This window comes from Schistocerca cancellata, chromosome 1 (assembly GCF_023864275.1).
Source record: "Schistocerca cancellata isolate TAMUIC-IGC-003103 chromosome 1, iqSchCanc2.1, whole genome shotgun sequence".
Classification (NCBI taxonomy): domain Eukaryota; kingdom Metazoa; phylum Arthropoda; class Insecta; order Orthoptera; family Acrididae; genus Schistocerca; species Schistocerca cancellata.
Window position 1 is genome coordinate 666,704,830 of NC_064626.1, and position 24,968 is coordinate 666,729,797.

The following is a 24,968-nucleotide window of genomic DNA, read 5'->3' on the forward strand; positions in this document are numbered from 1 at the left end:
TGCCACACTGAATGTTTTGTAAATGGAGTGACTTTCTTATCTTTTCTTAACCCACATATTTGTAAAATTCACAATTTCACTAATAAAATTTCAGTGAAGAAGAGCTGAAAATATTCAAGTTCAGATTCTGCTCATACACCACAGGGAATGATGAAACCTTGTTACATGATGGAAAAACAAAATTTCGTGAGTTCATCATTGCCATCATGATAAACTTTCCAGTAATTTGCTACAGGTTGCGTCTTTTCATCACTCTCCACTCCATAAGTAACTTCTGATTCACTAGAACTTATATCATTGCACATGGTGGAACTTTCTTCTTAATCACTTTCGTCACTAAATTCTCCTTCATACTTAATATGATTGAGAAGCCCCCTGGCAATATCATCTACACTCACACGTTCTCAATTGGGCATTGTAGTACATTAACAGGTGAACGCAACATGCTTTGAGATGTCGGATCTTCAAACTAAGTGCTGCTACCCAGCTAGTGAATTCCAACAAAGGAGCTGATGGAAAACACAATAATGAAAATGTATCAGACATTGTCCAACATGGAGCCACAGTGGAAAATTATAATATCAGATGTAGTCTGACAGTGGATCAGAAATGGTGAACCAGCTTTTGGTACCTACTATTCTGCGAGTTCAATTGCTTTTCAGGAATGCTCCAAAGTCTGGCACTTCGTTGCAAATGCTTTTGCTGTTAACTACTAGGATTTTAACACTCTTGCTTGTGGGGTGCATTTCTTTGCATCTTAAACCTACACTTTTTGGGTATCTGGGTATCACTTTTTGGGTATCTATTGTTATCTGGACTGGATGGAGAGTCGCCTAAGCTAAGAAAGCCTTGTGTGCATCCCACATGCAGACAGCTACCTGGGTAGCAGCCTCTGGTGTGTAGCACACATCTGGCACATTTAGGAGGTCCTGCCATGCTCAACCCAATGGCGGAAGTCCAGTAAATTGCAACTTAGCTTGTTGCAGAACCTTGAAGTCTCTGGTCCATTCCTTCAATTTAGCTCAGGAGCCGGGGATTAGAACCAGTTCTGGGGACAATGCTGCAAATTGTGGGCTTCACTGAAAGTCCATGTGCAAGGCTGGTATTCTCAACTTTTTCTGGCAGTCACTGGAATGATCCAAGTATGACAATGGAGCCCAGGCAACAGTAATCATTCCTTCCATTGGGTGCTACAATCTGCAGTTGGCTGTACCCTGTTCTGTCAGTGGCTACAGATAGAATCCCTTCAATATAGTGGTTGAACGACGGCCACCCACAAAGACACACTGAGTGCATCTGGTGCTCCTTCTTGTCCCTTGCTCCTATTTCTCTAAGGGTTACCATTATTTGCCTTACATTTGAACTGCTGACAGTTAATAGACTCCCTACCCTTTTTCATTTGGCTCCTCTTGACACAGGGTAAACTAGGTTTCCTGACAGGTCAAGTGAGTCCCACTGGCTTAGTTTCAGATTCAGTGAATGACAGCACCACAAAGTTACAGTGGGGCAGCATTGTGGCTGGTGCAATATTTTACAGCACAGTGAAGAAATAATATAAATTATAGCAAGGAGCTCCTGTACATGTTTTTCATTTCTGCTGGAAGCCTGTTGCTAGTGAGACCTGTTGAATAATGTGAATAGTACACACCTCTCTGTAAATTGTTCAAGGAAGTGTTCTCTAGGGACATATTGCTTTTCTGCCTAGTGTTCACTGTTTGAATGTTGCAGTTTCTTCTGAATGAGTCAATATTGTCAACAAATCCCACTACACAATATATGCACAGGAGTGGTGAAGTTGGAATTCTGAGTTATTTTGTAATAAACCTAGGGTTGAGATCCTTGCTTTATTGAATCTTTCGAGACCATTTTTCTTACAAATATTTTGATGCTAATTTAGTTGGGAGCTACACAGTACTTGATTCTGTGTAATATTTCAATAAAATGAAGTACTTTACTGATATTACTGTTTCCTTATTCATTTTATGTTGAGAATAATATTTTCTTAGCAAAATTTGAGAACTTGAAGGTCCCAGAAAAATAGTCATCACATTTTTAAATCAAATACAAACAAAAGTAAATAAGAAGCATTATTTTGGAAAATAAGGCAATTACATCTTGCAGTAACAGTGTAAGTCACAGAAGAGGTAGACATAGCACAGCAGTTTATAAAAACACATCATGATATCTACGCAGACCACAGGAGAGTTCAGACAGGTCAAAAATTTGCACAAAGACATTATTCATGTAGTCTGCAACACTTGAGAAACTTTGTAAAATTGTAAAAGGATTATATTAGACATTTTACTGTATCAATCACAGTATTCTCCCAGATAAATTGAAGTTTTATGGGATTAAAAGCATAGCCAACCAATGGATATCATATCATATCTAACCAAAAGAACACTGCTGCTCGCAGTCTGGCTCCAGCTGCCAGAGACTGTGGTCATGTAAGTATGAGTTGTGTTTGGGTGAGTGTGTACACGTGTATATGTTGTCTAATTTTGACAAAGTTCTTGTTGGCTGATAGCTAACTGTGTGACAGTCTTTTTGTTGTGCCTTTCTTGACTCGGCATCTCTGCTATATGGTGAGTATCAACTATCCTTTTCATTATATTGTTACATTCCATCCTGGATTTTCCAGTGTTCAAATGAGTACAGAAAGTTTACACAGTAATTCAACCAATGTAATCTGTGGACTTTATTCTGGGTGGGGAGAAATCACATGTGCAGTTCCCCCAACATTCAATCTTAGGTCCACTATTGTTCCTCATGTATGTCAACAATCTCCTGCTATTATTTCATTTTACAGATTACACAAGAATTGTAATAAATCCAAGTATATATACAAAAACAGAAAAAAGGTAAAAAAATGTTCTCAAAAGTATCATTGTCTGGTTCTCTGCAAAGGGTTTCACCCTCAATCTTATTCAGTTCTGCTCATCTGGGGATACTATACTGAGATAAGTGTAGCACATGGTGAAGAAATGATGAACAGGGTGGAAACTTCAAAATTTAAAGGTGTCCATACTGATGAGAATTTAAATGGTTTTACCTTTCTTCCTAGTAATGTTTACCTCAAATCCACATTCTTATTCAATATCTTGCTTGACTTCATCCCATTTTGTTTTTATTGATGTGTGAATTATAGAAGAAAACACAAGTTCCTGGTCAGCACCAGTCATCATTATTCCAAAGACATCATCAAATGATTGAGAAGGCTTATACATTCTGCTGTGATTATAGGTATTTAAACCAATGGACAACAAACAAATGATACCTATCCCAAACTGAACATTAAAGAGACCTTAAACAATATGGAGCAATTTTACTACCATGGATTTACAAAGCAAGTACCAAAAATTAGAAGTAGCACTGGAGTGTCAATCTAAAACAGTGTTCTCAGTTCCATCTGGTCATTACCAGCTTCATTGGATGCCACTGAAAATGCACTAGTGACTTTCAAACACCTGTTAGACAGGGTGCTATGGGGTTTGAAGCCAAACAATGCATTGTCTATCTAGACAATACAATTGTTTTCTCTAGGATATCCAGGAGAAAATGGTACATCTGTGAGAGGTATTTGAATAGTTACATGCAAGACAAGTGACCTTCAGTTTAGAAAAGTGTCACTTTGTATTACATGAGGTCTGCAATTAGGCCATACTATCAGCAAAGAAAATGTGAAAACTCATTCAATACTGGTACAAGCCATAAAGGATTTCCAGTGCCTAGAACAGTAAAGAAATTACGTTCATATCTTGGGATTGCCAATATTTATAGAAGATACAGCTCAGAATTTGCAGAGTTAGGAAGACTCCTTATGCATCTGTTAAAGAAGGGAGCAAAGCTGCACTATTCTCCGGATAATGAAACAGCAATTGAGCAACTGAAAGAATTGTTCACCATAGGTCCTGTCCTTGCTTTTTCTGACAATCAAAAACAGATTAGATTGTCATGTGACTCAAGCAACCATGCTCTAGGCTATGTTTTAAATCAAGAGATAGATGAAGAGAACATTCAGTAGCTTATGATCCTAGACAGCTCAGTTTGGCAGAGAAGAACTATTCAGCTAGCAAAAATGAGATGCTCTTGCTGTTTTTTGGCATAATCTATTTCCATCTAGGAAAATCTCATGGCAACAGAGATGGATTGAGTCAGAAAGAATGTGGCATAGAATGTATTGAAGTAAGCATGGAAGAATGGCACAGAGCTCAGATTGGTTTGTCAACAGTTTGTGTGGCAAGCACAGTTCAGTTCTGGTGACAGAGTGCTATTTAAGTAATCATGATTCAGCTGATGCATAGCTATGCAGTGATATGTGGCTCATCATTCGTTATGTCCTGCTAAGATGGAATCATGAACCTGTCTCAGTACTTCATTAAGTACTTCATTAAGTAATAAGACAGGTTCATGATTCCATCTTGGCAGGACATAACGAATGATGTGCCACATATCACTCCACTGTGGAAAATTACTGGTGATCAATCAGAGAACAAGATTTGTACCATTATCTAAAGACCTATATCCCTTATGATCAAAAAGCCAACATGAACTGTCAGTGAATCCCATTTCAAAGGTGACCTGAGGCAGATAGATCATTCCAAATGATCAGAATGATCATCCTCACCTCCTTTGCATTGTCACCGGCAGGGAACCTATGTACATAAACTGAAATTGATCATTTCTTACTTTTGCTCACCATAATCACTATGCCAAATCAACAAGCAGAAGCAGTGGCACAGGTTATTTTAATCCAATGCTTATTGAAATTTGAGACACGATAAACTTTAATAACTGACCAGGTCACTAACTTTAGTCTGCATTATTAAAGCTGTTACGAAAACTATTATGCATCAAGAATTTATGTACTAGTGCACTATCCATGCACGCAAGTGGCAGAACTGAAATAGTTCTCAGGACAGTGGGGATAACATCTCCAGTTCATACCTAACTACAGCTTTGACTTGAAGGGTGGTGGTGCATGTGGGATAAATTCATACATTTCAGCATGAGCCAGCAGCACTGCTTATGTTACTTTCTGAAGGGAGAAGGGAAATGGGTGGAGGAAATAAAGAAAGGTAGAATTAGGTAAGTGAAGCAGGTCGTACCTACATCTACATCTACATCTACATTTATACTCCGCAAGCCACCCAACAGTGTGTGGCGGAGGGCACTTTACGTACCACTGTCATTACCTCCCTTTCCTGTTCCAGTCGCGTATGGTTTGCGGGAAAAACGACTGTCTGAAAGCCTCCGTACGCGCTCTTATCTCTCTAATTTTACATTCGTGATCTCCTCGGGAGGTATAAGTAGGGGGAAGCAATATATTCGATACCTCATCCAAAAACGCACCCTCTCGAAACCTGGCAAGCAAGTTACACCGCGATGCAGAGCGCCTCTCTTGCAGAGTCTGCCACTTAAGTTTGTTAAACATCTCTGTAACGCTATCACGGTTACCAAATAACCCTGTGACGAAACGCGCTGCTCTTCTTTGGATCTTCTCTCTCCCCTCCGTCAACCCGATCTGGTACGGATCCCACACTGATGAGCAATACTCAAGTATAGGTCAAACGAGTGTTTTGTAAGCCACCTCCTTTGTTGATGGACTACATTTTCTAAGGACTCTCCCAATGAATCTCAACCTGGTACCTGCCTTACCAACAATTAATTTTATATGATCATTCCACTTCAAATCGTTCCGCACGCATACTCCCAGATATTTTACAGATGTAACTGCTACCAGTGTTTGTTCCGCTATCATATAATCACACAATAAAGGATCCTTCTTTCTATGTATTCGCAATACATTACATTTGTCTATGTTAAGGGTCAGTTGCCACTCCCTGCACCAAGTGCCTATCCACTGCAGATCTTCCTGCATTTCGCTACAATTTTCTAATGCTGCAACTTCTCTGTATATTACAGCATCATCCGCGAAAAGCCGCATGGAACTTCCGACACTATCTACTAGGTCATTTATATATATTGTGAAAAGCAATGGTCCCATAACACTCCCTTGTGGCATGCCAGAGGTTACTTTAACGTCTGTAGACGTCTCTCCATTGATAACAACATGCTGTGTTCTGTTTACTAAAAACTCTTCAATCCAGCCACACAGCTGGTCTGATATTCTGTAGGCTCTTACTTTGTTTATCAGGCGACAGTGCGGAATTGTATCGAACGCCTTCCGGAAGTCAAGAAAAATAGCATCTACCTGGGAGCCTGTATCTAATATTTTCTGGGTCTCATGAACAAATAAAGCGAGTTGGGTCTCACATGATCGCTGTTTCCAGAATCCATGTTGATCCCTACATAGTAGATTCTGGGTTTCCAAAAACGACATGATACTCGAGCAAAAAACATGTTCTAAAATTCTACAACAGATTGACGTCAGAGATATAGGTCTATAGTTTTGCGCATCTGCTCGACGACCCTTCTTGAAGACTGGGACTACCTGTGCTCTTTTCCAATCATTTGGAACCTTCCGTTCCTCTAGAGACTTGCGGTACACGGCTGTTAGAAGGGGGGCAAGTTCTTTCGCGTACTCTGTGTAGAATCGAATTGGTATCCTGTCAGCAATTGATCCAACCTAACCCTACGCATTAAAATGCGAAATGAACAAGCAAACTGACAGACAAATTTCTTCTTGCCATAGGGCGCAGTTGAGGACCAAATTGTGGGGGACAGAAGGTAGCAGTTCTAACTCTGGTGATCAAGTGCAAGACAAGGGGAAATGTGAAAACAACCAGTGTCATTACTATGAGCCTACTGTATAGATACAAATTGGCAGAATCTCTGAAGTTATATCATTTGAGTGATGGGGTACTATTTACACAGCAGCTGGATGTAGTAATGTCAAAACATCAGTGGTCATTAGGAATGGGTTACAATGTATGGGTGCAGAGAAGAAAATCCAATGCATAATGCAAGGTAAGACAGTGTTCAATCATACTCAAGGGGAAAAGCAGCTATTATGATCAGCCTTTGTATATTCACAGACACAGCTGTGTCACACCACAGAATTGGTCCCACGAGTTCAACAAAGTTAGATGCAGGTGCAGAATCCTGAAGACAGTATTCAGCACTGCCAATGTGGAAAGCATGGAGAAGATAAAGACAGTGTGACAACAGATACAAGCAGAAGTGGAAGGCCACCATGAGACCCTTGGAATGCACATCATGCAGCTCACAAGCCCCCAGGAAGAAGTGATGAACTATAACTGGCAGTTATGCACCATGGCCACCATCATCACAATCTACTTATGGGAATCAGCATATTTGGTAAATAATGACTTAGGACTTTTTAAGGACCAGCTGGTAATGTTGATACACAGTTGACCATATTGAGACTTTATGCACTCTTGCAAAAAATATCACTGAGAAGTGCACTGAAGTCACAGAACTACAGGAAGCTCTCCTTCACACTGTCTGTGGCCATCTGATCCCAATATTTTTAGCTCTGTGGCAGTTCTTTGAAAGACTATATAAAATATGAGCCATGGAACGAGCACCACTAGAATTGTTCGCAACAACAGAGGAAGAATTAACCCCACTATATTACCATATGGCTAGTGTAGCCAGTATGAAAGAGGGGATCAGGATGAAGTTTCAGGTGCAGATACCACTAACATGTAAAGACTGCTGGTTTAAATGTTTTCCTATCCACACATGCCCAGTAGCATTGGGAACCCTGCAGAAATTTGGGTGCTTACCGGTGTACGAAATACTCTTGGTATCACCTGATAGAAAGTCATGTGCCCTATTCTCCACCATGGAATTACTGCATTGCTGAACTGGGAAAACCACCATCTGCCCCACAAAATAAATACACACAGACCCTAAGCCATGTCAGTACACACAGTTTCTTTTCTAATAAGCCACTGACTGAGTGCCCCAGAAAGGTCACATCGCCTATTCTCAGTACCAACACTGGTAGCTGTCATTGGTACTTGCTACCAAGAAGGTCACTTCAGTGGGATAGAGCAAATAGAACTTCAGGCACAGGAAATGGCCAATAAATGTAACATGATGTGACATTTCAGTTTGAGATCTTGCCCAAGGAACACCTAACTTAAATGACAATCCAGACCCAACCCTTCTTTCTTCCCTGGAACAGATGGTAGCAGCACAAAATGGTCAAATGATAATAGAGCACCTGCTTGATCATGTCAAGAAATAACAGCTCTAACATTTCCACTGACTGTCAGCCATAGGAATTAGCAAATCAGCTTCCAGCATAATTCTGATAATAATAACTGTTGTGTACAGCCACCTCAGATGTAGAGTTGTCCAAAGCCCACCCTTACTTTGCTTTAACCTGGCAGTCCATAGTAGTCATATCAGCAAGTGAATCAATCTCTGTGAATGAACTAGAGTAGTGAGAACAAAACAAAGGACCTATAACCTCCATGTTTGAGCATTGCCAGAGTGAGATAGTGTATATAACAAAACATAAAAAGGGAAGAAGGAAAAGCAAAGGGGAAACATTATGAAATATTGTTTTATTCTGACTTCGTGCTGTAGCATGGAAAGTATGTAAACAATGATGTAAAAAATGAGAGTCTCTGTTGCAGCCAGATTCTTAAGCAGTAATCCAGGGATCTGGGTTAATCTAAGGAGAGAGGAAATGTACTGGCAGAGTGGCATGGAAAGCAGCCTAGAACTGCAACCAGGCCACACCCACAGACAACCAGCCAGATGACACCCTGCTTACAAAGCAATTCAGCAGATGATGTCACTCTCCTCTACATCTATCTACGTCTACATCCATACTCCACAAGCCACCTAACGGTGTGTGGCGGAGGGTACCTTGAGTACCTCTATCGGTTCTCCCTTCTATTCCAGTCTCGTATTGTTCGTGGAAAGAAGGATTGTCGGTATGCCTCTGTGTGGGCTCTAATCTCTCTGATTTTATCCTCATGGTCTCTTCGCGAGATATACGTAGGAGGGAGCAATATACTGCTTGACTCTTCGGTGAAGGTATGTTCTCGAAACTTTGACAAAAGCCCGTATCGAGCTACTGAGCGTCTCTCCTGCAGAGTCTTCCACTGGAGTTTATCTATCATCTCCGTAACGCTTTCGCGATTACTAAATGATCCTGTAACGAAGTGCGCTGCTCTCCGTTGGATCTTATCTATATCTTCTATCAACCCTATCTGGTACGGATCCCACACTTCTGGCAGTATTCAAGCAGTGGGTGAACAAGCATACTGTAACCTACTTCCTTTGTTTTCGGATTGCATTTCCTTAGGATTCTTCCAATGAATCTCAGTCTGGCATCTGCTTTACCGACGATCAACATTATATGATCATTCCATTTTAAATCACTCCTAATGCATACTCCCAGATAATTTATGGTATTAACTGCTTCCAGTTGCTGACCTGCTATTTTGTAGCTAAATGATAAAGGATCTATCTTTCTGTGTATTCGCAGCACATTACACTTGTCTACATTGAGATTCAATTGCCATTCCCTGCACCATGCGTCAATTCGCTGCAGATCCTCCTGCATTTCAGTACAATTTTCCATTGTTAAAACCTCTTGATACACCACAGCATCATCTGCAAAAAGCCTCAGTGAACTTCCGATGTCATCCACCAGGTCATTTATGTATATTGTGAATAGCAACAGTCCTATGACACTCCCCTGCGGCACACCTGAAATCACTCTTACTTCGGAAGACTTCTCTCCATTGAGAATGACATGCTGCGTCCTGTTATCTAGGAACTCCTCAATCCAATCACACAATTGGTCTGATAGTCCATATGCTCTTACTTTGTTCATTAAACAACTGTGGGGAACTGTATCAAACGCCTTGCGGAAGTCAAGAAAAATGGCATCTACCTGGGAACCCGTGTCTATGGCCCTCTGAGTCTCGTGGATGAATAGCGCGAGCTGGGTTTCACATGACCGTCTTTTTCGAAACCCATGCTGATTCCTACAGAGTAGATTTCTAGTCTCCAGAAAAGTCATTATACTCGAACACAATACGTGTTCCAAAATTCTACAACTGATCGACGTTAGAGATATAGGTCTATAGTTCTGCACATCTGTTCGACGTCCCTTCTTGAAAACGGGGATGACCTATGCCCTTTTCCAATCCTTTGGAACGCTATGCTCTTCTAGAGACCTATGGTACACCGCTGCAAGAAAGGGGGCAAGTTCATTTGTGTACTCTGTGTAAAATTGAACTGGTATCCCATCAGGTCCAGAAGCCTTTCCTCTTTTGAGCGATTTTAATTGTTTCTCTATCCCTCTGTCGTCTATTTCGATATCTACCATGCCTCAATGCCAATGACTCAAGGATTGAACAGCCTCTGGGAAGCTTCTGCAGTTTGACTATCTGCCACATGACAACAGCCAGGTTTCAGTCAATGCCCATAGGTTTCCGAGTGACACAGAAACATGGCTCTTCTGCAAACTCAGCCATAGGTAGCAGCATTTAAACTCCCAGGTCCAGCCCATCATAATTGGCACTCACAGCTGATCCATGGTAAGATGAACAGTCCATTCCACTTTTCAGTGTGCTTATGCCACAGCTATATTTGCTGTCTCCTGGCCAAGAAGTAGTAACTGCTGTTCACCTGGCAGACCATGGTCCATAAGCCATCTGGTGCCACTTCGAAGTTGCATAGCAGGTTCCAGTTTGCTCTATATCAGCCAATGATCGCCACCACTCTCCAGCCTGCAGTTTCATGTTCATCAGCAAGGTAGTCCCATTGGGATAAGCTGCCTAGACCTGTACAGCAACTGACTCATAGCTGCACACCACCACTGACTGTCTACTGCAGATATACTGTTTTATGTTCATGATGAATATTAATTAAGAGTTTTGGAAACAGTTTGGTTGCATACATTGTCTGCACCTCCACCCAACTCGAACAGATAGCTGCTCACCCATATCTTCCGAAAGCTCAACTTATTATAATAGTTTAAAATACTTAGTGTCCTTGATTTGTAAAGTTAAAGTAAATGCCATTTTTTTCATAATTTATGGTAAAATTACAGCTTTGGTGGCTGTATGGAAAAGGGTACAGCAAGGCTCATAAGCATTGGCTGTCTTAAAAGGAACATCTGGATGGGATTGCATTGATTATTTCATGGTATGTGTAAATATACAATGTATGATGTTTGTTAGTGGTGCTTTTGTTTAAAAAATACAATAATATTGTTAGCCATATATCTAAACTGAAAACTTTTTGTAATGATTTAAAGCAATATCTGAACAAAAGTGCTGCGAATAATTTTGCATTATCTTATTTATTTTTAATTTCCCATTTCTAAGTACCTTACGAGAGGAATTTTTTTGTTTAAATCCAGATGAATGTTGCTGTCTAAAGGTGATAGAACTTTTGATAATCTCACTACATAACTGTATACTTGTGAGAGAAAAATAATATACATTAAGTCTGAACTAGCAGAAGAAACCCTCTGTTGAATTTGATTAGAAGAATAAAATAATCTGTAATTACTCCGAAGGACAAATCTTGTAATCAAATAATGTCAAATGTGTACAGCAGATGGTTGGTCATCACTGTAACAAAATAATTAGCTTTTCTTTATGGCAGTGTTATACATAAGAAATCATAGCTCCTTGCTGTAACATCATTCGTCCTGTAGTCTGAATCCAACAAAGAAAGTTGGCATACAGATAATGGAGCAACAACATGCACGACGAGGGTTGTTACTCAGATTTCAGACATTACTCAGTAATATAAGGATTTGTAAGTTATTAAATATAGGAGAGTGTTTATCTTTAATAACATTTATTTTATTTGATAACTCTTCTATATTTCAAACTCTGTGCATGCGGTATGCTCTGTACACCACAACTAATAACTTTGCCTCATTTATCTTGTTATACTATGCTTTGTTAAAGTGAGTCAATGTGTTTCAATAAAGTGTCAATATGAAAACCTCGCATTCTCTATGAAAACACCTCCACCAGTATATGGAAATTTCTCAAGATAAACCACTTAATAAGAAAATCCAACACAAGAAAGGCATCTGAGGATATTCCTTTAGCCTAATAATGTGTTTCCAGAAACTTTTTGTACTCCTGAAGGCTTTTTCTCATAGAGAAACTTGCAGAATATAGTAAATACATGTTTACAGAGGCATCTTCAAGAGATCTTATCTGTTGTTTTTTGGAGAAAGACTTGGTAAAATTATTACAGAACACGGAATCTCTTTTACGTAAAAACAGTTCTAGCATGGAGGAAAGCAACATTACACATTCCAATGAGTGATCCTAAACCCTACACACATGTTATTTTTGTTTGATTTCTAACTCTAACGTCAGTGTAAGTTTATTTCTATCACTTCCCAATAAATTTAAATTTTAGGCCCAATGATTATGTTACTGATTTTCCTACACTGTGTCTGCCTTTCATGACAGATAAAGAAGCATGTATGAAGTGAAAATTGTATTTAGAACATCTTTAAAATTTTGCACATTAGTAATCACTGCTGAGAGTGTTGATAAAAAAAATGAAAGAGAGAGAGAGAGAGAGAGAGAGAGAGAGAGAGAGAGAGAGAGAGAAGAAGAAGAAGAAGAAGAAACAACTCAGTAGCTCAAGTGACCAGCAGTATGGCTGCTAGACTAGATCACAAGTTCTGTCTAAAAAATTACATCTCTATTCCTCCATACACACAGTTCACTATGTGTGTAAGAAACTTGCTTTGTTAACAGACAGATACTACTATAGGTCTTCATAAACTATAAAGTGTGAAATGCTGGCTCAATGAGGATGAGTAGATTAGCTATAGCAAGGCTATTGTGAAAATTTGCACATAAATTTTACTAAGAGTACTTGAAAAACATCAGGCATAATGTGAAAAGTGGCAAAAGAACAAAATAATAAGAAGTACATAAAGCCAAAAACCAATTTAAGGATCTTTCACTGAGGCTGTTTACAGTAGTGCACTGATATCCAAGTTGTTATTTCTTAATTTAATCTTTCAGACCTGAACATTGTAGCTCTTGTGGAGGACTTTTGTCAGTTCTAATCCTTAAGATTTTATTAGTGATTTTAATTTTAGTTTTACACCAGAGTAAATGTGATTGTTTCACAGTTCATCATCTAATGTTAACATGGTACTAGTAACAATATATGATTATAATTAACTCATTTTAAAGACAAAACTGGCAATGGATTCCTTACAGTTTGCAGAAGAAATGGTGCCCAGGTGAGTACTGAATCTATGGGAGAAATCCAAGAATCTCCCATAGCAACTCCTCTAAGTGGGACTGTCACTTCACCAGCTTGTATTGCCTGTCAAAATATTGATACACAGCATTATACCCAGTGGCTAGAAGTTAATTTAAATGTTGAAATGGATTACATTGATTCTATTTTAATATAATACTGAATATACATTTTTCTGGACACACAAATAAAAGCCATTTTTTGTGAATACAAATTTTCTACTGACCTCATAGGAAATGGGGGAGGTGAGCGCTGGGCAGAATTTAGAGGGAAGTTATCCCCTGCTATTAATTTTTTTAAATGTTTGGTAATTGGTCTTACATTATAATCATATTATGACTACACAGTCTGATGTTTTTGTGAAGTATTTCTAACTTGTAGAATTCTCAAGTGTCTTCCCATACCACATCGTAAGTTTCCCATGATATTTCTGCAAACATACTCATTGCCATCTTCAGGTGGTTCCAGATGAACATATTCAAAGCGGGGGTAATGGGCAACATATATAAAATGCGAACATGAGCAGAGTGGAGAATGGAAATGAGTTTCTGTGCCAAACTATCGTGGAGAACATAAGATGGTACCCGCCTGGACACCTAACAATTCTACAAGATTAAGTCTAGTTGCAAATATCAAATTATGATACTTTAATTTTTATTTACATCCATATTCAGCAAAATCAATGTGAAGTGCATGGCAGAGAGTGCCTCTCACTGTGCAACATATTGGGGTGTCTTTCTGTTCCATTTGTATATGAAGCACAAGAAGAATGACTTCCTATGTGCAGCTGTGTATGATGTACTTAATCTAACATTGTCTTTTTGTGTTTGCCGAATCCTTTTGGAAATTTCTTTTTTTAGGAAGCTGTAGTGTATTACTAGATTCTTAACTTAATGCTGGTTCTTGAAACTTTAGAAGTAGGGTTTTGCAAGGCAGTTGATGTCACCGTTCAAGGGTCTGCCATTTCAGTTTTTTCAGTGTTTGTGTGATGTTTTTCTGTGAGCCAAACAGATCTGTGTTTATTCACACTGCCCTTCTTTTTATGCGTTCCGTATCACCTGTTACTGCTGTTTGGTATGGGTCACACACACTTCTCCATCAATATACATATTACATAAGCCATCATATGGTACATGGCAGGGGATGCCTTGTACTGCTTCTAGAGATTTCCTTTCCTGTTCTGCTTGCAAATGGAGTGAGGAAAAATGACTCTCTATGTGCTTCCATATGAGCCCTAGTTTCTTTTAACTTATCTTTGTGGTCCTTGCACAAAATGTATATTGGTGTCAATAGAATTGTTCTTCAGTCAGCCTTAAATGCCAGTTATTTCAATCGAGGGATTTCCATTTGCATTTACGAAGGATCCCAATAATATTTTCATACTGATCAAACCCACTGGTAACAAATCTAGTGGCACACTTTTGAATTACTTTGATGTGTTCCTTTATTATGATCTGGTTGGGATCCCACACACTTAAGCAGTACTCAAGAATGGGTTACACTAGTGTCCTATAAGTTGTATCCTTTACAGATGAGCTACACTTTCCTAAAATTCATCAAGTAAACTGAAGTTGACCATTCACCTCCTCAACTGCTGTCCTTATGTGCTAATTCCATTTTATATCACTCTTCAATGTTACACCTAGATATTTCATTGATGCGGCTCTGTCAAGCAGCACATTAATAATGCTGTCTTCAAAAAACACAAGATTATTTTTCTTACTCATCTGCATTAACTTACACCTTTCTACATTTGGAACAAGCTGTCATTATAACACCAACTAGAAATTTGGTCTAAGTCATCTCGTATCCTCCTACAGTCATTCAACGACGACACTTTCACATTCCCTACAGCATCATCAGCAAACAGCAGCAGATTGCTGTTCACCCTGTCTATCAGTTTATTTATATATGTAGGGAATAAGAGCGGTGTTATCACACTTCCCTGGGAAAGCTATATTTTAGGAATAATTGATTGAGTATTTCGTAATCCACCTTCTTTGTAGGCTGGGTACTTTTTCTCAATACCTGACCAATAAAATGAAGTCTGCTACTTGATTTACCTACAATGTACCTACATGACCATTACATTTCACATCCCCAAAAATTGTTACTTCCAAGTATTTTATGAGTTGACAGACACCAACTGTGAATCACTGACATTGTTGACACATGACACTAACATTTTTGCATTTTGTAAAAGTATACTTTTACATTTTTCAACTTTAAACGCAAGTTGCCAATCTTTGTACCACTTTGAAATCTGATCAAGATCTAGCTGAACATTCATGCACCTTTATTCAGACAATGCTTCAGTATACACTTAAGTTCCAAAGAAACTGGTATAACTCTTTGAGAGGCAATGACTATCACCAGGCATTATCTCTTTCAAGGGTGGTGGTTATCAGTGTTAACCACCTATTTTATGACACCTGGTGACCGAATGGGGCATTAGTTGTCACTGCGAGCCACACAGATAGTTGAGGGAGTTCTACCTAGATGACATGGCATTGGATATCACGCATTTTGCTTTCCTATTGTTGGTACAGCACAATTCATTTGTTGCCTTGCAGCAGTTTCGTGCCATTTAGTTGGTGTACGTTTTGAAGTTCAAATTTGGCCCATATATACCACTTTCATTTGCAAGTAAGTATTTTCATATGTAAATTTAGTTCATGCTAATGACCTCCAGTGCAATAGTTACGTGAAACAAGTTTACTTATTTCATATTTTTGTTACTTTAATCTAGGTTAGCGCTGCTAACCGCCGCACAACTGGGATACAGCTTTCATTCAGTATGGCTAGGAGGTGTCTTAATGATGCTGAAATACAAGAACTGCTTTTCGAGGACCTTCCATCAGACTCAGATAGTGAAATAAGTTTGTTAGAAGACTCTGACATTGATCCTACATATGAACCTGACTGATAATATTGTGTTATCATTTCTGAAGGGAGTAGCAATGAAGCAGATGATAATTTATCAGAAAGTAGTCATTACTTGTGTGATAATAAACAACCTTGAATGGCTACAATTCCATCAAATGATGATTTGTCTGCCTCTGAATCAGTTTCTCTGTCCATGCCTAGATGTTTAAGATCACCACTGGCTAAAGCAACGGCATCTGTGACAGTTAATTCTTCACATATACAGCCAAACATCCCAAATCATTCTGGTACCTCTGGTGAATCTGGAAGTGTACCCATTGTTCAGGATGATCGTCCACAATGGAGTCAAAATTTCAGAGTTGAAGCACTGCCTAATTTTGTGGAAAAAATTGGCCCTACAGCTGTTTTTACAGAGATGTCAAATCCATCGCCACATAAAATATTTTGAGAATTTTTTACTGATGAAATTGTAAAACATATTACACTTAAATGTCAAGAAGTCATTTCTGAAAGTATTCGTATGGAGTGTAGCCATGCATGGAAGTGAAACATGGATGATAAATAGTTTAGACAAGAAGAGAATAGAAGCTTTCGAAATGTGGTGCTACAGAAGAATGCTGAAGATTAGATGGGTAGATCACATAACTAATGAGGAGGTATTGAATAGAATTGGGGAGAAGAGGAGCTTGTGGCACAACTTGACTAGAAGAAGGTATCGGTTGGTAGGACATGTTCTGAGACATCGAGGGATCACCATTTAGTATTGGAGGGCAGCGTGGAGGGTAAAAATCGTAGAGGGAGACCAAGAGATCAATACACTAAGCAGATTCAGAAGGATGTAGGCTACAGTAGGTACTGGGAGATGAAGATGCTTGCACAGGATAGAGTTGCATGGAGAGCTGCATCAAACCAGTCTCAGGACTGAAGACCATAACAACAACAACATTACATTTCACACCAATTTGTACACCACACAAAATGGAACGCCTTTCATCCGAACTACTGAAGATGAGAGGGTGTTCTTAGGCATCAATTTGTTTATGAGTGCCAAAAAAATACCAAGTTATTGAGATTATTAAAAAATGGCTCTGAGCATTATGTGACTTAACTTCTGAGGTCATCAGTTGCCTAGAACTTAAAACTAATTAAACCTAACTAACCTAAGGACATCACACACATCCATGCCGGAGGCAGGATTCGAACCCGCGACCGTAGTGGTCACTCGGTTCCAGACTGTAGCGCCTAGAACCGAGATTATTGGTCTTTATCTCCAGATTTAAATGAGTCATATATATGTGACTTGATGACTGTAAAACGATTCAGTTTTCTCCTCAGTCATATCCATTCAAATGACAACTCGATGATGCATAAAAGGGAACAGGCCAATTTTGACAAGCTTTTTAAAATAATGCCTGTTGTTGAAATGTTGAATAAAAGGTTTGCACAGTGCTATCAGCCTCATCAAAAAGTAGCAATTGATGAGTCAATGGTGAAATTTAAAGGCAGAAGCTCAATGAGGCAATACATGATGGACAAGCCTGTGAAAAGAGGCTATAAAATATGGATGCTGTGTGATGAATCTGCTTATAATTTGAAGTTCCAAATTTGTACTGGAAGATTAGCTACAGAGAAGTCTGAGCTGGGACTGCATTTATGTGAAGAACTTTATGGCAAAAATCATATTGTTTTCATGGATAATTTCTTCACATCTTATAATCTTTTTGTCCTACCACAAGCCCAGAAAACATTTGCAGTTGCAACTGTGACCCCTAGATGTAAATTCCTCCCAAAACTGAAGGAAGATAAAAAGGTGAAACAAGGTGACTTTGACAGCAAAGTCAGCAATCATGGTGTAGCATTTTAGAAGTGAATGGACAAACAAGCTGTGAATTTGATCTCTGATTTGCACGATCCTGGTGACACCTCAAGTGTAAATAGGAAGGAAAAATATGGATCAACTACTGTAGTGGCATGTCCCTGTGTATTGAGTGACTATAACAGGAGCATGAATTTTGTTGACGATTTTGATCATCTAAAAGGAGACTATGGTTGTGATCGCAAAAGTAAAAAATGGTGGCATAGGCTTTTTTTCCACTTTATTGATATGTGTTTAGTGAATGTGTTTATCATACACAAAGAAACTGAAATGGAACAAGTCACAAATAAAGACTCCTGAAGGAAAGTGTACCAAGGACTGCTTGCCAAGGCAACTGTCCATTGCAGTGGCCTAAGTGAAAAAGGGAAGAGCGTAACTCTCAGTAAACATAAACCACACTCGGACAAACAAATCAGATTGGAAGGTAGTCCACATCAGCCAAAACAGGCCACCTCAAGAAGATGTGCAGTATGCAGCACACGTGCTGTTCCTGTTAGAACAGTGTGGATGTGTTCTTCGTGTAATGTACCTCTTTGTCTACAAAAAGGCAACACTTGCTTTCAAACATTTCATTCTTAATAATGATATACTTTTGAGTTGTTTGTGTAAATAATTTCCTAAGAAAACTGTTCAAAATTTACCTCTCAAAATTTATCAACAAATAAGTAACTAATGAATATTATGGGCGGTGGTTAACAGAGGTAACCACAATTTAATTGACTGTAATTAGAAAAGTAAACAAAATATTCTAAAATTGTATTAAAAAATTGTTTTGTTTGGTAAGAAGTTTTATAATGTTGACAAATCACGTGTTTTCATTTTTTAAAAAATTCTTGCCCCTCAAAGAGTCAAAAAATATGTGGTTAACACTGATAACCACTGCCCCTGAAAGAGATAAGCATGCGTATTAAAATATAGAGGTATGTAAAACAGGCAGAATACGGTGCTGTGATTGGCAATGCCTATATAAGATGACAAGTGTCTGGTGCAGTTGTTAGATTGGTTACTGTTGCAACACTGGCAGGTTATCAAGATTTAAGTGAGTTTGAACATGGTATTATAGTTGGCGCATAAGTGATGTGACACAGTATCTCCGAGATAGCGATGAAGTGGGGATTTTCCTGTATGACCATTTCATGAGTGTACTGTGAATATCACAAATCTGGTAAAACATAAAATCTTCAACATCGCTGTGACCGAAAAAATATCCTGCAAGAACTGGGCCAACAACAACTGAAGACAGTTGTTCAGTGAGACGGAAGTGCAAGCCAGCCACAAATTGCTGCAGATTTCAACACTGGGCCATCAGCAAGTGTCAGCGTGGGAACCATTCAATGAAACATCATTGATATGAGCTTTTGGAGCAGAAGGCCACTTATGTACCTTTGATGACACAAGGCTTTATGCCTTGCTTGAGCCCATCAAAACTGACATTGCACTGTTGATGGCTGGAAACATGTTGCCTGATCAGATGAGTCTCATTTCAAATTGTACTGAGTGGATGGATATGTATGACTATGGAAACAACCTCATGAATGCATGGATCCTGCATGTGAGCAAGGGACTGTTCAAGCTGGTGGAGGCTCTGTAATGGTGTGGGACGTGTGCAGTTGGAGTGATATGGGTCCCCTGATATGTCTAGATTTGACACTGACAAATGGTATGTACGTAAGCATCCTGTCTGATGACCGGCATCCATTCATGTCCATTGTGCATATGATGGACTTGGGAAATTCCAGCAGGACAACGTAACATCCCACATGTCCAGAATTGTTACAGAGTGGCCCCAGGACCACTCTTCTGAGTTTAAACACTTCTGCTGGCTACCAGATTCCCCAGACATGAATATTATTGAGCATATCTGGGATGCCTTACAATGTGCTGTGTAGAAGAGATCTCCATCACCTCATACTCTTATGGATTTATGGACAGCCCTGCAGGATTCATGGTGTCAGTTCCCTCCAGCACTACTTTAGACATCAGTCGAATCCACATCACATCGTGTTGCAGCATTTCTGTATGCTCATGGGAGCCCTACAGAGTATTAGGCAGATATACCAGTTTCTTTGGCTGTTGAGTGTACATAATTCTATCATCTGCAAAATGTCAGAGGGTGCTATTAATATTGTCTGTCAGATCGTTAATATACAACACAAACAGCAAGGACCCCAACACAATTCCCTGGGGGAAAGGTGAGGCTTTTCTATTTATGTCATTGGCTCTCCATCCAAGATAACATACTGTGTCTTGCATGCCGAAAAATGCTCAACCAAGTCAATAATTTCTTTGATATCCCAAATGATGGAACTTTTGTTAATCATTGTTGGTGTGATACTGAGTCAAATGCTTTTCAGGAGTCCAGGAGTACAGCATACAGTTGACTAGGTTGATCCATGGATTTCAAGAGTGAACTGCAAGTTGAATTTTGCATGAAACATACCAATTAATTAGTATGTATCTGCTCTCAGTTGCCCTGACCAACCTCATTTAAGTCTTCTTTAAGAGGAGTTAATTTTGAGTTGGAATGGATGTTGATTGTCCCAGCAGATGGGATTACGCTAGGCATGGCCTTCACACCATCAGGAAATGGAAGGGTAAACTGTCTGTGCAAACTGCAGAAAGTGTAAGAGGGGGGTGACACTGTCATGAGTGATAAAATACTAGTGGTTGTAGGGTCCATAACAGCACCTTTTTAGAATAAGGAGGACAGAAAGAAACCAACTTAGACACTAATAAAGTTTTCTTAGAGCAGCATATGGAAGTGTGTATGCAGAAGTAGAATTTCATAACAAACACTTCATAATGGTAAATGTATACCAAGCACCTACAGGTAGCTTTAATCTGTTCATAAACCACATGACACACCCTATTGAACAACAAAAAACAGAAACAAAAAGCAGTGGTTGCTGGTGACTTTAGTATATATTTTATTTAAGAGTCTCTCAGTAAGAACTTATTAGAATCAGTAACACTATCATTCAGCTTAATTCCTACCACAAACTTTTCAACTAGGGTAGCTAATTGTTCACAAGCTGTTGTTGATAATATCTTTATAGAAAGGTCTAATGAACAAAATTATATTACAAAACCAATAATCAGTAGCCTCTCAGGCCATGAGATGCTGTTCCTTTTGTTAAATGTTAATACTGAACAGAATATAAAATCTATTAAATCTGAGGGTAGTCAGGAAGTCAAAAATTGATTGTTTTAGGACAGTTCTCAAAGACATGAACTGGAGTGACATATACAGCACTCATGGCATGAATGAAAAATACAACATTTTTATAAATAACAATATCATGAAAAGGAAAGTTGCTACTCACCATATAGTGGAGATGCTGAGTCGCAGACAGGCACAGCTAAAAGACTGTCACAAATTAGCCTTCGGTGAGTGGGGCCTTTGTCAAAAATACACACACACACACACACACACACACACACACACACACTCAGGCAAAAACAAATGCAACTCACACACACATGACTGAAGTCTCTGGCAACTGAAGCCACACTTCAGTTGCCAGAAATTGAAGTCATGTGTGTGTGTGTGTGTGTGTGTGTGTGTGTGTGTGTGTGTGTGTGTGTGTGTGTTTTTATCTGTTGTCTATTTTTGATGAAGGCCATACTGGCCCAAACCTAATATGTGACAGTCTTTTTGTTGTGCCTATCTGTGACTCAGCATCTCTGCTATACGATGAGTAGCAACTTCTCTTTTCATAATATTGTTACATTCCATCTTGGATTTTCCATGGACTAATCAAGAAATAAAAGTAGCTGGTAGAACAAAAAGGAAACTGTATGTGTTAATCAGAAACAACTTTGAAGTTGATGCTGCAACACATTACAAGATATAATGCCAGACGTTAAAGATAGTAATACTGGTACAAACATCAAAGCAAGTGCATTACAAGAAAAAGAGAATCACATCAGATAACAAAATAAAGACAATATGTGGTATGGTGAAGGAGGAGACAGGTAGAACCAGACAAGAAGAGGGGCAAATAGCATTAAGAGTAAATGACACATTGGTAACAGATGTGTGCAATGTTGCAAAACTTTTCAACAAGCATTTCATATCTTTAATATAAAAAAAAACCTAGTGGTTATGATGAAATATCAACAATGCTACTTAAATAATCTGATTTTGAGTTTAGTAACATATTAAGCTATCTGTCCAACCAGTTGTTAATCAGTGGAACATATCCTGAATAGCTGAAATATGCTGAAGTGAAGCCTCTATTTCAGAAAGGAGATAAGGAAATACTGCCAAATGTCTATCCAATTTCATTTTTCCAGCAATCTTTTCTTAACTATCTAACAGCAAATAACATATTATGAAAGTCACATATTGAATTTCAGATGGTTCTGGTCAAATGCATCTCACTGTGTAATTCACAATGTTGTTTTAAGTAAGTTAGAATATTAAATTGCAACAGGAAATGCTGCAAAATGGTTCAAATCCTATATCTCTGATAGGAAACAAAGGGTGTCATTAGGAAAGAATCATGTATCAAGATATCAGGTATCATCCAACTGGGAACTAATCACATGTGGTGTCCCACTAGGTACCATCTTAGGACAATTATTTTATCTTGTGTATATCAATGACCATTCAGTAACATTATCATATGTCTAGTTTGTTTTGTCTGCAGAAGATACAAACATTGCAATAAATAGCAAATCAAGTGTAGTCTCAGAAAATTGGTTAATGAAATTTTTCATGAAAAAAATGTTTATATCACATTTTTGGCCAGGAGACCCCATCTGGAGTAGTTCAACCACCTAGTGCAAGTCTTTTTATTTGAGATAACTTCGGCAACTTACATCATGATTATGAAATGAAAATGAGAACAATACAATACCCAGTCCCCAAGTGGATAAAATCTCTGAACTGGACAGGAACTGAACCCAGGCCCCCTGCATGTCAGTCAGTGATGTTGACCACTTCTATTATTATTATTATTATTATTATTATTATTTCATTTTGTTCATTATCATTTGTTGCATTTGTTTGGGGTGGACATCCCATGATATCCATTCATGTTCATCACTGACCCATTCACTCAGTTTTTTCATTACAGAGGACACGCTGAGCTACCATTCCAGTTCCATTCAGCTTCAGAAGCAGATGAAACTTTTGGGGACATTAATAAATGTTTCCAGCCACTTTTTTGTCACTTAACTTTGGAAACACACACACACACATTCTGTGTGCAGTTCAGAATTTGTAAGAAGTTTCCCATTAGTATTTGCCTAAAATATGATGACAAACACATAGAAGAAATGGACAGTGTTAAATTCTTGGGATTACAGCTTGATAATAAACTGAAATGTGAGGAACATACCACAGAGATGCTGAAGCACCTAAACATATTTATATTCGCAATGCCAATGTTGTCAGCATAGGGATATAAAAATGAAATATGTTATATGGGATCATTTTTTGGGGTAACCCATAAAACAATGCTAAAGTTTTGTGTGTCCAAAAAATGTGTGGACTCAAAAATGTCTTCCATGAGCTTGTTTAGGGAACCCAGGATATTAATTATTGTTTCCCAATATATTTATTCGTTGATGAAATTTATCATTACAAGTATATCTGTTTTCAAATCAACAGCTCAGTTCATGGAATCAACACTAGAAATAAGAATAATCTTCAAAAGTCACTTAATTTGATCCAAACATTATTCAGGAAGCACACATTTTCAAAACTTTACTATCATTGCAGTTTCGTTTTAGTGGAGCATAATGGATTTACTGCTAGCCAACTTGTTCTAATCCAGTGACAAATCTCTTAGTAGAATTAAGTTATATGTGTGTGTTACTAATAATATCAAATAATGTAAATATTACTACAATCTGACTTGTGTCAGTGTATTAATATGATCATTCTCAATAAGTGTTGTAAAATGAGTTTTCAATTTAGTATTTAGTATCTTTTAAACAAAAATATTCATTAATTAAAACTTCCAGGCTAAATTGCCGTGGTCCATATATAAAACTTCTTCTGCTTCCTGACATTCCGTTGCCTACTGCGGGCAACATCTTCTGAGGTGAGTCGGCGACTGCCTGCTAGGCGCTGGCGGTCCCGCTTATATAGAGTGCTTAGATGGCGCCACCACTCGACACGTGCTTTCAACTTTAAAACTATCTCTGGCTAGTGCCATCTCTCTCGATTACAGGTAATCAATTGTCACTTCGTTGGTACAAAGTTGACCGCCATATCTTGTCTAGTTTCAATCCTTCTTCTTTTCTATTAACTCAGGCAAAAACAAATGCAACTCACACACACATGACTGAAGTCTCTGGCAACTGAAGCCACACTTCAGTTGCCAGAAATTGAAGTCATGTGTGTGTGTGTGTGTGTGTGTGTGTGTGTGTGTGTGTGTGTGTGTGTTTTTATCTGTTGTCTATTTTTGATGAAGGCCATACTGGCCCAAACCTAATATGTGACAGTCTTTTTGTTGTGCCTATCTGTGACTCAGCATCTCTGCTATACGATGAGTAGCAACTTCTCTTTTCATAATATTGTTACATTCCATCTTGGATTTTCCATGGACTAATCAAGAAATAAAAGTAGCTGGTAGAACAAAAAGGAAACTGTATGTGTTAATCAGAAACAACTTTGAAGTTGATGCTGCAACACATTACAAGATATAATGCCAGACGTTAAAGATAGTAATACTGGTACAAACATCAAAGCAAGTGCATTACAAGAAAAAGAGAATCACATCAGATAACAAAATAAAGACAATATGTGGTATGGTGAAGGAGGAGACAGGTAGAACCAGACAAGAAGAGGGGCAAATAGCATTAAGAGTAAATGACACATTGGTAACAGATGTGTGCAATGTTGCAAAACTTTTCAACAAGCATTTCATATCTTTAATATAAAAAAAAACCTAGTGGTTATGATGAAATATCAACAATGCTACTTAAATAATCTGATTTTGAGTTTAGTAACATATTAAGGGGAGTTGGAATGCCCTATCTCGCC

General features: G+C 38.5%; 1 protein-coding gene across 1 annotated transcript in view; it reads right to left on the reverse strand.

The window, feature by feature from the left end:
• Positions 1-24,968, reverse strand: part of LOC126183822 (retinoid-inducible serine carboxypeptidase-like) — a 142,570-nt gene that overhangs the window by 40,660 nt on the left and 76,942 nt on the right. The window contains exon 4 of the mRNA XM_049926078.1: positions 13,165-13,275. Within this exon, the coding sequence (XP_049782035.1) occupies positions 13,165-13,275 (111 nt within the window). The remainder of the gene's footprint in view (positions 1-13,164; positions 13,276-24,968) is intronic.